At 38.1% G+C, this 13,569-nt stretch overlaps 2 protein-coding genes and 1 long non-coding RNA gene across 5 annotated transcripts; 2 read left to right on the forward strand and 1 right to left on the reverse strand.

The window, feature by feature from the left end:
* The first annotated feature begins 51 nt into the window (after window positions 1-51).
* LOC143347034 (uncharacterized) lies at window positions 52-6,620 on the forward strand. Its single transcript, XM_076775862.1, has 14 exons — window positions 52-444; window positions 1,486-1,685; window positions 2,269-2,451; window positions 2,524-2,737; window positions 2,864-3,081; window positions 3,159-3,344; window positions 3,481-3,631; window positions 3,710-3,907; window positions 4,563-4,630; window positions 4,756-4,938; window positions 5,305-5,730; window positions 5,815-6,009; window positions 6,091-6,229; window positions 6,318-6,620. Exons 1-14 carry the CDS (start codon window positions 423-425, stop codon window positions 6,443-6,445), a joined length of 2,511 nt encoding a protein of 836 aa, XP_076631977.1. The 5' UTR covers window positions 52-422; the 3' UTR covers window positions 6,446-6,620.
* LOC143347038 (uncharacterized) lies at window positions 6,533-7,995 on the reverse strand. The gene is made up of 2 exons (XR_013080541.1): window positions 7,004-7,995; window positions 6,533-6,677 (listed from the first exon to the last, which is right to left on the reverse strand). It is a non-coding gene; the product is annotated as an uncharacterized LOC143347038 (long non-coding RNA).
* Window positions 7,996-9,653: 1,658 nt separating this feature from the next.
* On the forward strand, window positions 9,654-13,050 carry LOC143346311 (TBC1 domain family member 20-like). 3 transcript variants are annotated; one of them, XM_076774304.1, is made up of 7 exons: window positions 9,654-9,743; window positions 9,832-10,949; window positions 11,007-11,126; window positions 11,339-11,582; window positions 11,708-11,911; window positions 11,991-12,210; window positions 12,296-13,050. In XM_076774304.1, exons 2-7 carry the CDS (start codon window positions 10,694-10,696, stop codon window positions 12,596-12,598), a joined length of 1,347 nt encoding a protein of 448 aa, XP_076630419.1. In that variant the 5' UTR covers window positions 9,654-9,743; window positions 9,832-10,693; the 3' UTR covers window positions 12,599-13,050. The 3 variants fall into 3 exon arrangements, with proteins under 3 accessions (XP_076630419.1, XP_076630417.1, XP_076630418.1); XM_076774302.1 differs by having other exon boundaries at window positions 9,656-9,743; window positions 9,832-11,126; XM_076774303.1 differs by lacking the exon at window positions 9,654-9,743 and having other exon boundaries at window positions 9,806-11,126.
* The last annotated feature ends 519 nt before the right edge of the window (window positions 13,051-13,569 follow it).

A 13,569-nucleotide genomic window follows, 5' to 3' on the forward strand; every position in this document is an offset into this window, starting at 1 on the left:
TGCGATCGATTTATAGTAAACAACAGTCTCGTTGTGTCGATCAGTGCGAAATGAAAGTTTCACCGCGTTTGAACCGTTTGGTGCTTTCTTTGCCAAAATTCGCGGGAACGACACGCTGCGAATGATAAGCAACTTGAATACGAAACAATTTTTTTTGACCGTGAGTCACGTTCTTCGATTCTTCCTTTCTCGACGATTCGTCCTTTCCCCCTGCCTCTTCGCTATCTTCTCTTTCATCCAGCGAACTGTACGCGGGCTAAAGAACGGACGGACGGACGGACAAGCCGACCGACCGGTTCTGCGTTTGGTGAACACAGTTGGATGAGATCAGAGGCCGTTTTGCCATTTTCTACCATTGTCTCGACAGACGGTTTTCGTTCAGGCCGCGCAGAAGATTGTTACGCGCAACACGAATCGGCGCGATGAAGTACAACGAAATGCTGGGTAAGAAATTGTTTATTTTCCATGCAAGCGGTTCGCGTCCTTTTTCTTGACATTCGTCAAGACGATGTCATCGCGATCAATCAGATACAAAACTTTACTTGAAACGAAAATAATTATTATACATATCGTTAAGTGGTACTTCGAGTCTTCCTTTATTTCAAAGCTTTTGGTACTCCTCAGCGACAGGCGATAATCGTCTATCAATTAACATTATTTTTATTGCAATTTTATGCATGCAGAAAGAAACAGTTTGCATGAACGAGAGTCAAGGAGTCAACTTTTGGAATAAACGTAAACTTGCTTGTTTTGATCGATACGTTTAATAATTAGAATAACATTCGGTATTTATAAAAATATTATTTTTGAAAATATTTCGTTGCTTAATTACTGTAAATACACAACTATCATTTTCAAAAATATTTCTTGAAACGAAGCGTCGAAATTATGCTTGAAAAATTGAATTACCGTGAAATGAGAAAGCGTTAGTTCAAACGTGTCGAGGTCTGTTTATCGACAAAGGTCGGCGAATCTTTTCCTACTTCCTGATCATCATTACGGATGAGTAACGTGGGATTTCCATCAGATATATACACAAAATAATCGTTTATTTTATTGGAATTCCTAAAGCTGTGTATTCTTGAAACTTTCTGTGAATTTTATACCGATACATGTTAAATTATCGAAGTTACGATACTTCGAAAAAAAGTTGCGCGCCATCTTGAAAATGGTCTTAAGGAGGATTTCAATTGGAAATGCTTTGAGAATTTTTTTTAACCAAAAGTTTCAGAAATACATATGTAAATTTTTTTAGATATGTTTATTGACTTTTAAATGTCTGTACTCTTTTAACGCGTTCACCTTTGTATTTTGAAACTTATTGTAAATATAAAAAATTAATAGACTCGGAACGGACAGACGGAGATTCTAGAAACATGTAATTCGGTTGAGATATCTTCCGAACTGTACATCTGAGTCGAAATGGTTTAACAATTGTACAATTACGAAGTTACAATTCTATTTATAAAGATATATTAATTTTAGGCTACACAACGATCGCGTTCATCGCGATTCTCGCGACGACAGGATGCAAATCCCAGCTGCTACGAGATATGTCCATTAATTCGAACGTGACGCAGAACATCGATCCTTCGATCATGAACCTCGACGATGAATACGACCTGGACGACTTCGTGCCTTATCAAGGAGAACGTTTCAACATTTTCGATTGGACGCTGCTCAGGGTAACGATCACGAAATTCCAGTTCTGCTTAAGACAATATTATAACAATTATTTTTTAATACAAGACGATATTATAAGAATATAAAATTCCCCTTCATCCACTTTGGAAAACACTGTCTTACATACAGGATGTTCGACCAATCCTGGGAAAAATTTTAATGGGAGATTCTGGAGGTCAAAATAAGACGAAAATCAAGAATGCCAATTTGTTGATCGAGACTTCGTTAAAAAGTTATTAACGTTTAAAGTTCCGCCTGTAGAACGGCAATCTGCGTACAGCTGCGTGCACGCGATAGTGGCTCTCACTCAGCATGAGAAACTCTTCTTACTGACTCATCAACAGCCTTACAGTTTTTTGAGTGAGAACCACTAGCAGCTGTTCGCAGATTGCAGTTCTACAGGCGGAACTTTAAACGTTAATAACTTTTTAACGAAGTCTCGATCGACAAATTGGCATTCTTGATTTTTGTCTTATTTTGACCTCCAGAATCTCCCATTAAAATTTTTCCCAGGGTTGGCCGAACACCCTGTATAGAAATTGTCTAAACTTCTTTCATTTTGATGATCTTTTCGCGTTGTTGCAGGCCATGAACAAAAGATACTCCGGGAATATTCTCGTATCGCCCATATCTCTGAAGATCGCGTTGGTATTGCTGTACGAAGGCGCCCAGGATGAAACTGCACACGAGCTTGCCAGCGCGATGCAGCTGCCCGTTACTCGAGCAGCTACCAGAGAAAGGTTTTCCACGACTTTGCATTCGCTCCAGGTAAACGTTCTGAAACATACGCGTCATCCTTTTCACCAGCTTGAAAATCAATGTGCTTCGACTTTCTTGCAGGCAAGTTCACCGGCGTACACGTTGAACATCGGAACGCGAATGTACGTCGACTCGAACATTCTGACCAGACAGCGATACGAGGCGATCGTGAAGACCTTTTACAATACCGACGTGGTCAACGCGAATTTTACCGAGGCGGGTCCGTTGGTCCAGTCAATAAACCATTGGGTTAGCAACCTGACCGATGGTAACATCGATAAGATGATAGATGACGGTAAGGATAACGTCTGTTCAGAAGATAGAAAGAACGATAAGTTTTAATTTTCTTCTTAAGAAATAGCTGCAAATTCAATGCAATCTAATGAAATACCATCGAATTCAGATTCTGTTTCTTTTCCAGAAAACAACGTGAAGAATTCGCTGATGCTCATTATGAACGCGCTCTTCTTCAAAGGATCGTGGCGTCGCAAATACTTCAATCCGGAAAGTACTCGTACAGGACCGTTTTACACAGCCGACAATGCAATCGTGAATGTACCATTTATGCATGTCACTAAACGCTTCTATTATTCCGAGTCTCCTGAGCTGGACGCGAAAATTCTACGTATACCGTACGACGTACGTTGAATCTTATTCCATATGTTTCGTATTTTATGATCTACTTTACTTTAATATCTTTTCTTAATCAATGCTAGGGGCACAAGTTCGCCATGTATCTCCTGTTGCCGCGTACTAGGAACGGAATGGATAAGCTCGTAAATGCAATCACCCCGTTCGTGCTGACTCGATACGTGTGGCTTATGCAAAATTTAATCGTCGATGTTTCCATTCCGAAATTCAAATTCGAATTCACCAGCCATTTGGAATCCGTGCTACGCGAGGTATGCTTCGCGCAAATCGATCTTTCTGTAAATCAGAGTTTTGGTACAATTATGTTTTTGAATAGTTAAGTATTCGAATAATCAAATACCAACAATTTAACGAGATGGTATTGTTTCCGTCTGTTTCGTCGAACAGCTCGGTATCCGCGACATTTTCGACGACACGGCGACGTTGACGGGTATAGCTCGCACCAAACGAACTTCCAGACACCTGAAAGTTTCGGACATTTTGCAAAAGACTGGTATAGAAGTGAATGAAAAGGGAACTACGGCTTACGCGGCCACTGGTAGATGATATTTTTTATTCCACCTATGCGAGTAGATGCCTCTTACGCTCACGGAGGCGTTTTTATCTTTTGTTTTAGAGATCGATGTCGGAAATAAAATCGGGGAAGAAACGTTCCACGCGAATCATCCGTTTATGTTTTACATCGAAGACGAATCTACAGGAACGATCCTCTACGTAGGCAAAATGATGGAACCTAGACAAGAGGGCAGCCCTTTAAGCCCTAACTCGATGCAGGACTTTCCATCTAAATTTGGCCCAGCAGTATCGGTTGCAGGTTAATCTATTACCTCGATATGGCTGTGCAAATTTTTGGGAATAATTGGTGAACCGACTGGAACAAACGCTTGCCTTCGCGTATCTACCCTTTCCTTGTCTTCTTCTAATTACATTCAATTTAACTCTTCTCTAGACGATACTTACTGCTTCTCGTCCAAATTCGAATTGAATGTAACAGACTTAACTGTAACATAGAAATTCCACATGTAAAGATTATTAACGCCGTTAATTTATGTTTTCACTGTCTCGAATAATTATCAACTATAAGCAATAATATTCTAATAGAAATTTTATCTTTAGAATATCCATAGATAGTGTCAAAGTTTTTAGCCAGAAGTTTGTGTTTTTGTTTCTTATAGTTTTCTCCATGAATTTATCCAAGCCTCTTACATTTGCTTACGTTGACACCTACACCTGGAATCTCGGTAATCCTAACGATGTTATTCCGAAATCCTAGAAACTCTGTCTGAACTTGTTTCGTTAAGTATGTTCGAGGCTATCGCTAATTTCTATTTCTTCCAGAACACCGTGAAAAAGAAAAATGATTTTCAACGTGTGTTCAACGCGATATAACGATCTTTTCTCTTAGCAACCATTTTCCATTAAACGAATAAATGCATCCATGCACGATATTAACGTGAACATATTTCTAGACTCAACCTTGCAGGCAGGCTTGAATGCCGAAGATCGGAACAACCTCTTCAACATGTACTTTTCACAGGTAAGCAGAGACGGACAAATTTTATTTTTAAATAACGAATAACCATTTTTAAATTAATTCGTATACTAACTCTGTTTATGATTTTTCATAATAAATGAAGTATCGAATATGTTCTCGTTCCTCAGGTCTTGAACAAAAAATACGAAGGAAATCTAGTGTCGTCGCCTGCGAGCATTAAAACAGCTTTGACGATGCTTTCGGATGGTGCAAACGAAGAAACGAAAAGAGAAATAATTTCGGTTCTACGATTACCGGAAAACGAGTTGAGGAGAAGAGAAATTACGAAACTTGTTTTGAAATCTTTAAAGGTAGGTCAACAAACTTATCTGCAAATTTGTCTATTTATAAATTTGTAAATTTTAATCGAAACGACTAATTCTTCTTTAATTTTGTTAAAGCTTATACTTTTCATTTAAAGGGTAAGACCACTGTAAAAACCTGAAATGAAGCGTTTTTTGTGATTTTTTTTTGATGGATAGAAAAATAAGAAGAGTCGTCATTTGATACTATTTTTGAATAAATATTTGGTCGTACCCCTTAAAAGAATACCTGGTGTCGTAACATTTTTATGAGAAACAAAATTCGTACCATTAAGAACTTTTGATAAAAATTGATTCCAGGTTTGACTTCCGGTAGGTTTCATTATATGCGCAACACGTTTTTTATTTTTACAGAGGAATGAAAATGGTACAGAAATTGATATAGCGACCTGCCTGTGGGTAGATAAGAATTTTAACGTGCTGGATAGCTATAGAAACACTTTACAGTTGCATTACAAAGGTGATGTCCAAAGTATAAACTTTGCGGATACTCGAAGTGCCGCGGCCATTATTAATGACTGGGTTCGTCAGGCATCGCGCAATAAAATTTCCTCGCCCTTGGTGAACAGTATTCAAGCTGACACACGTTTAGTATTAACTTCGGTCATTTACTTTAGAGGGCATTGGTTAAAATCGTTCAACAAGAAGAAAACGAAACTATATTGCTTCTATACACCAAATGGTGAATGTCGAAACATCAACTTCATGATACACGAATCTACGTACAGATACGCTCAGATATCTTCAATCGATGCGGAAGTTCTCGAAATTCCATACTCGGTACGAAAAACGTATCAGTCATAGTCATTGTAACTTTATGTGAGACACTGTAACTTTCATAACACGAGCATATTAATATTTCAGGATAACAAAACATTTATGTTGCTGTTAATGCCAAACAGAAAAGAAAATGATCCATATCTTCGAATATTATCTAAAGATTTAGCCACTGTTCCCGTTTCCGTGATGTTAGCAAATTTAAAGGAAAGAGATGCTACCATTTACCTTCCCAAATTTACTATCGAGAACAGTCTCAATTTAGTACCTACAATACAACACGTGAGTTCTGTTATAATTCTAACTTAAACTTGATTCAGAATAGGAGTACTGTCAAATATTGCAAACAATGTTTTATTTTAGTTGGGTATTGAGAGTATATTTAAATCTGATGTAAATTTAACAAACATTGTATCCAATGGTTCTCTGAAGGTGGCAAGTATATTTCAAAATGTGAAAATAGAAGTAGACGAAGATGGAACATTAGCTGTAGCTGATACAGGTATTTTAAAGAAAACTTTTTTCTTAATTTCCTTAAAACATTTAGAATTTATATATGTTGTGTTTTTAATAAATACTTATCGTAACAGAAATTGGATTCGTGCCCCTTTCATCTTGGAATAATGACATCAAATTCAATAGACCATTTCTGTTTCTAATCGTCGACTCTGTAACACATACAACACTGTTTTCTGGTCGTTTTATTGAACCGTTTTAACGAAAGATGTTTGGTGACTATCATATAAGTAGTAGCTATATATATTAATAATAAATACATATTGTGTATAAAAGTTAAAAAATAATATTGTGTTTAAGACTGTTCTTTATTCACATAATTATAACAATATAATGTACCTATTTAATATAAATTATATGTGAATATCTAATATAAACTAGATAACATTTTCCACCTATTTTACATATTTATGCTCGATATCTTTCCACAGTTTCTGAAACAAAAATTACCACCAGTGTTATTCCGAAAAGTTTAGTCATTTTCTAAGCAAAATAATCTCCCTGTTATGCAATCCCGTTTTAACATACAATTTAGTATTGTTTGTAAAAAACTACGGCACTAATTGCATATAACGTACATGTTTTTTTATGCAAAACTTACACTATTAACTTGTTTAACAAAATTATTTAACGTAATAATCGATGAATTTGAACAATTCGATATGCGATAGAAAACCATTTAAGCACGTTCCTTAAATAAATTGCTAATTTACACGATATACTATAAAAATCTTTAAACGTGAATTTAATTTATACAAACCCCTTTATTGACGTTCTCAAATACATTGTCTGTAGAGACATCGAGCACTCGCTCAAAGAAGAAACTGGTTACCATTATGGTAAAGACAAGCGCAGAGGTCCTTTTAAAAATTAAATTGTATGTAGTACTTGCTAGTCCAGCCATTATACCGATTCAAATTAATACGTCTCAAAGCAAATTGTTAGCTTTAATTGCAAAATGGAATAACTTTACTGTTACGTTACTCGCGATCGTTTCTATCTCTCGTTACTACGATACGATGACCGAGTATGAGATCTTCCACTACTATATTATAGAACATGGAATACTTTTTGAAGCAGTTCGTCTTAATTCTTACCGCCAGTAGCGTTGTAATCTTATTCTGTTCTGAATCGATAATATTAGAATTAACACCGAATGCTCGGGGACCCCAGAATTCTGTGTTTAAAGTCCCCAGATATATTTTGTATGTACGTCGTTGAGCTATTGAATATTTCTACCTGTTTGTCACATTGTAATTTGAAAAATAGTCGAGGATAAACCTAGTCAAGAAAAACTGGCATAGCAGTTAGCGCGTTAATATACTTTATTTTTTGCACGTAGAGTTAACAGATAGAAAATATTTTTAGAATCTGTTATAAACAGAGAACACAATTAGAAAAGCACACTAAATAAATAGCATTCAAATACTTCAACTTTGTCGAAGTTTGCCGAAGTGTACGTAAGTGGAGGGGCAATTTTCTACGAGCACCAGTCTGTCGTCTGGTAGCACTTAAAAGTCTGGTTGAATTCAGAGATGCCAGCAGAGATGCCAGAAAGGCACCGAGGGTGCTCTCTCACACTATGTCAGATCACGCGTACGTGAGCTCGTGGAGTTTCGGAAACCCGACAAAGGCAAAATGACGCATGCACTCTTTCTCGATTCTCCGAAGTTGCCCAAAGTAAGTTCGGACCGTCTCGTGGGAATTGAGAGAGAAAGGCTCACACTTCCCTTCTCGCTCTTGAACAACTAATATCCGACCTCCCGTCAACAGGTCTCCACTGGCCTCTGCTGACCGCTGCTGACCACTCCTGGAATTTCTGACAACGTATAACGATTACGACTGGCTACTGTTAGTCTCTCCCAGCCTCTGCTGACTGCTGCTGACCACTTCTGGAATTTCTGACAACGTATAACGATTACTACTGACTTCTGCCTGCCTCCGCTGGCCTCTGCTGACCGCTGCTGACCACTCCTGATACTTCTAACAACGTATAACGATTACAACTTGCTACTGCCTGCCCCTGCTGGACTCTACTTGCCTCTGCATGCCTCCGTTGGCCTCCGTTGGCCTCTGCTGATCACTGCTGACCACTGCTGACCACCGCTTATATTTCTGGCAACGTACAACGATTACTACTGGCTACTGCCAGCCTCTGCTGACTTCTCCCAGCATCTCCCGACCTAAGCTGGCCTCTGCCAACATCTCCCGACGTCAGCTGACCATCGCTGACCACTGCTGACCGTTGCTGACAACTTGTGACATGATGTAATATAATATAATATGTTTATATGTATTAAAGTTTTGTATAATGTAAATCTATGACAATAAATGATATAATTTCAAAGTATTCAATGTATTCTCATCATTTTTTACCGTCCTTTTCCTCTCCAAATCATTCTCTTACCTATAAGATGCGTACCACCTTCTTCGCAAGTTCACCAGCATTTTAGAAATGTTCCGGGAACTTTGGAAATCCGAATTTGACCTTGACCTTGGCCCAGTTTCGAAAGTGGGTCAAGGCCATTCGAATCTTAGAAAAATTCCGGGCACTTTGGAAATCCGGATGGCCTTGACCCACTTTCGAAATTGGGTCAAGGCCATCAAATCTCAGAAAAATTTCGGGCGCTTTGAGAATCCGGATTTGGCCTTGACCCAATTTCGAAAGTGGGTCAAGGCCATTCGAAATTTTAGAAATCTTCGGGCCAACTTGGAAATCCGGATGGCCTTGACCCAATTTCGAAAGTAGGTCAAGGCCATTCGAAATTTTAGAAATCTTCGGGCCAACTTGGAAATCCGGATGGCCTTGACCGAATTTCGAAAGTAGGTCAAGGCCATCGAATCTTAGAAAAATTCCGGGCGCTTTGGGAATCAGGATTTGGCCTTGACCCAGTTTCGAAAGTGGTTTTCAGAAAACGCTCCGGGCACTTTGGAATTCCAGTTTTAAGTAGAGAAACGGTTTCTTATAACTAAGGGAATAATGGGGAGAGGAAAAGAAAGGTAAAAGTGATGAGAACACATAGAATTCTTTGAAATTATATCATTTATTGTCATAGATTTACATTATACAAAGTTTTAATAGATGTACATCATGTTAGAAGTTGTTAACAAAGGTCAGCGTGGTCAGCAGAGGTCAGCAGAGGGATGCAGAGGCATGCAGAGACTAGCAGGGGCAAGCAGTAGCAAGTTGTAATCGTTATACGTTGCCAGAAGCATCAGGGGTGGTCAGCAGAGGTCAGCAGAGGCTGAGAGAGGCTGACAGTAGCCAGTCGTAATCGTTATACGTTGTCAGAAGTAACAGGAGTGGTCAGCAGAGGCCAGCAGAGACCAGCGGAGGCAGGCAGAAGTCAGTAGTAATCGTTATACGTTGTCAGAAATATAAGCGGCGGTCAGTAGAGGCCAGCAGAGATCAGCAGGTGCGAACAGTAGCATGTAGTAATTGTTATACGATGTCAGAAGCATCAGGGGTGGTCAGCAGTGTTCAGCAGAGGGCAGCAAAGGTATGCACAGGCAAGCAGAAACCTGCAAAGACAAGCAGAGACTTGTAGGAGCATGCAGTAGTAAGTATTAATCGTTATACATTATCAGAAATACCTGCAGTGGTCAGTAGCGTTCGGCAGAGGCCAGGAAAGTTCAGCAGAGACAAGCACACGCTGGCAGAGATCAGCAAAGACCAACAGAGGTTAGCAGAAGTCAGTAGTAATCGTTATAAGTTGTCAGAAATATAAGCGATGGTCAGCAGAGTCCAGCGGAGGCAAGCAGTAATCAGGAGCAGTCAGTAACAGTCGCTGTATGGTGTCAAAAGTTGTCGGGAGTTCTGTACTTTTGTCAGCACTGGTCATCAGAGGTCATCTGAGGCAAATAGAAACTAGGAGTAATTTGCAGAGTTCAGTAATGAACTCTCGGAAAGGCAAATAGAAATACCTGGGCAGTCGAGATTCCGAATCGTATGCCGTAGACGGGAGGTCGGATTTCAGAGCGAGAAGGCAAATGTGAGCCTGCCTCTCTCGACTCCCACGAGGCGGTCCGAAATTACTTCGGGCAGCTTCGGAATAATCGAGAAAGAGGGCATGTGTCAGTTTGCCTTTGTCGACTTTCCGAAACTCCACGAGCTCACGTACGCGTGATCTTCCATGTGTGAGTAGGGCACCGGGTGCTGAATCTGGCATCTCTGGTTGAATTGCCACTTACTACAGTGCACGTACAATTTAAAACGTGTAAACGTTCGAGCCAAATATATCTTATATCTATTCTGTACCTAATTTGTGACGAAACAATGGGCCACGTCACGGTACACGTCATGTTAGCTCGAATCGCGCTGCTTGGTTTCGATTAATCGGTTATTCCTTTTCGAGCGAGTAACGGTGATCGATGCTTGTCATTCTTGACAATCTTGTCAGATTGTTGTTCGGTTCTAAATTTCGGGAATTGTTCTTAAATTTTTTGTACTATGAAACGTTTCCACGAAGAGGAAAAATCTGTGGACGAAGATTCCAGTGACCCAGTGACACCCACGAAAATGGCAGTTTCTATTGAAAAACATAACCTGAAAGTCAGACGAAGAAATGTAAACGAAACAGTGAAAGTAGATAGAGACTCGGATTCCGAAAGTGATGTCCCGCTCGTAAAAATGTCAAATTCCACAAGGGCATGGTACGATAACGTTATACCGCGAATACCCGATATCGCGGATCTTAGTTCGTCAGGTGTGTTAAACAGTGAAGACGATAATAGTTTATTAGAAGGTGATTTTGATAGCACAGAGACACTGATGGATAGGGAACGGATGAAAATAAGCGTTATTCGAGGGAGCGTTGATAATCCGAACTTGACATTAGGAGAACTTAGGCTACTGGGTTGCAGTAGCGAGGGGCTTGTTAATGGTATTTTATTGATAGGCTAATCTATTGTTATCAATAAGGAATTTCCGTGTTAACGATACATGATAATCTACCTGCGCATTTTCTCTAACAAAGATAATTAAACAGAGTAAAATTCGTGCATGTAAATTATCAGATTTAATATTATCGATTCCTTATTGAAAATAATGTTGTAATATGCAATTAAATCTTAAAATCACGAAGATGATCTGTAGATGATATACGAAGGGTTCTGTGGCCAAAACTTCTAAGACTGCCAGAAGAAAGTATTTTTTCAATAAATGGATTAGAAACGATACACAATCTTATACCAAACGAAGTTTATCAACAAATATTGAAGGATGTCGCTCGTAGTGGGAGCCATATTTCTCAAAATGCTACGCAACACGAAATGGATCATTTTCACGAACAGTTGACACAATTAATGTGCTGGGTTCTTCACAAACATTCTATGTTAAAGTCAGTACCATTTATTTCTTTATTGTACCAGAGAGCATTCTGTATTTAAATGCTGTCTGGTGATACATAGAGAAACATTATTTCTAGACACGTAGATAATACAAAATAAAATAATACGTACCCAGTTACTACCAGGGATATAACGACATAGCCGCAACTGTTCTACTTGTTATGGGTTTAGAAAAGGCTTTGAATGTACTTGAGGGTATCTCGTTAGAATTCCTAGAAAGATTTATGGAAAGAACGATGGAGAAAGTAAGTCAAGAGTTATTTTATATATTTGCACTCTTGGAGAGAGTGCATCCCACTTTATTGGAACACTTGGAAAAGTTAGTATAAGAATAAGCATGTAATTTTTATATTTACGCATGAGACATTTATAGATATTAAAACTGTTTTATGTTATAGCGTAGAGTTATTTCCACACTTTGCATTGGCAGAGTACACGACATGGTATGCGCACAAATATGCGGAAAATAGAAAGTTGTTACATAGATTGTTCGATTACTTTCTCTGCAGTCCTCCATTAATGCCTCTTTACCTAAGCACTGTGATTGTAGCGCATAGAGCAACAGAAATTTTTAATACTACGCCCGACATGGGTCATACACATAAAGTTTTGTGTACCGTGAGTACCGTTTTGCACTGGTTACATGTAAATAAAATTTTATTCGATCTCAAGTAGTTCACGCGAAAATTATTTTTATTTATAGTTGCCAGACGATTTGCCTTTTGAAACGCTTTTGATCAAAGCAACAAATTTATATCGTCAGTATCCTCCCGAATCTATAAGTAACGACGTTACAGAATACGATCGGAAGAGAAGGTGTAAAGAACAAGAGTGGATAAGAAAAGCGGAAGCGATTCGTCAAGAAAGAGAGAGGCTACGTCAACTTAAAATTGTGAAACCGGCATCGAGAATACCGTATTGTATTAGAAATTATAAAACTATCACGGTAGTAACAATTTTGGCTCTAGGTTTATATGCATTTCTAAAATCTTCTGGTCTCAATTGACATTAAGAGAATTTATTTTACTTGAAAAGTAATTTTTTTTTACGTGTTCGTAAAATAAACCATAATTTTATTTATATACCATTTGCATGGTATACCAAGATAACAAGAATTAATGGGCATACGAACATAATAGAAGGATGTAATACTACAAAATATATGTGATCAAGAATCGTTGGTAAGCTTGCTCGACGTCGATTGCGCGAACCTGATTTTGTAACAAGAAGTATTTTGAGCATTCCTGTGCTGTCTTTATGCTGTGTTTTTTTTTTAAATCTGACATGAATTTTTGCATATACATTTACTGTGTCAGAAATGTAAAGAAAAAGCACATGCTTACGAGGAAGGAATAATTTCTAAACTAAGAATATTGTGAATGATAAAATAAGGTTTAGGGTACAATGAATGTACATATGAAAAACAGATCTCATTAATAAAAGATCATAATTTTTCAATTTCATTTATTTTCTTCTCCACCTTCGACTATATTTGTTATGTAATGTTAGAATTTTAATATCGCAAATATATTTGTTTGCAAATAATTTCTATGTTTAAATAATGTTTTCTTAAAATCAAAGTGTAAATAAAATTTATGGAACTATTAATTAGGGGTGATAAGTGGTAAGTCGATTTACTGGTAAATCTCAAATAATGGCCTCGAGTAAGCGAAACAAAATTCGAATTTCGGATTATCTGCACGCTCCTAATATTAATCCTTTGCAGACAATGGTTAGATATATTAGGTAGCACATTTATGTATCGGGGAATTTCTCCTCAAACCAACAAGATAAGATAGATATATTTTTTTGCTGATCAGTCAGAACTGCTGACTCGGAGTATGTATTCTTTTTGGCGTTATCTCCAACGCGAGACTGGTAGTGTTAAATTATTAATTCTAAATATATATTTTGATATTAAAATTAAGAGGGAAAAATATTTGTCGATTACGGCGCTCAATTTTTAGTGCTATCTGT

Source organism: Colletes latitarsis, chromosome 10 (genome assembly GCF_051014445.1).
Source record: "Colletes latitarsis isolate SP2378_abdomen chromosome 10, iyColLati1, whole genome shotgun sequence".
Lineage (NCBI taxonomy): Eukaryota > Metazoa > Arthropoda > Insecta > Hymenoptera > Colletidae > Colletes > Colletes latitarsis.

Excerpts from the sequence above, each read along its gene's own strand:
- LOC143347034 (XM_076775862.1), top strand. The coding sequence starts at position 423 with ATGAAGTACAACGAAATGCTGG. Across the intron at positions 4,631-4,755 it reads TCAACATGTACTTTTCACAG|GTCTTGAACAAAAAATACGA; the intron begins GTAAGCAGAGAC and ends CTCGTTCCTCAG. Across the intron at positions 5,731-5,814 it reads TTCTCGAAATTCCATACTCG|GATAACAAAACATTTATGTT; the intron begins GTACGAAAAACG and ends TTAATATTTCAG.
- LOC143346311 (XM_076774302.1), top strand. The coding sequence starts at position 10,694 with ATGAAACGTTTCCACGAAGAGGAAAAATCTGTGGACGAAGATTCCAGT. Across the intron at positions 11,583-11,707 it reads CACAAACATTCTATGTTAAA|TTACTACCAGGGATATAACG; the intron begins GTCAGTACCATT and ends ATACGTACCCAG. Across the intron at positions 12,211-12,295 it reads CACATAAAGTTTTGTGTACC|TTGCCAGACGATTTGCCTTT; the intron begins GTGAGTACCGTT and ends TTTTATTTATAG.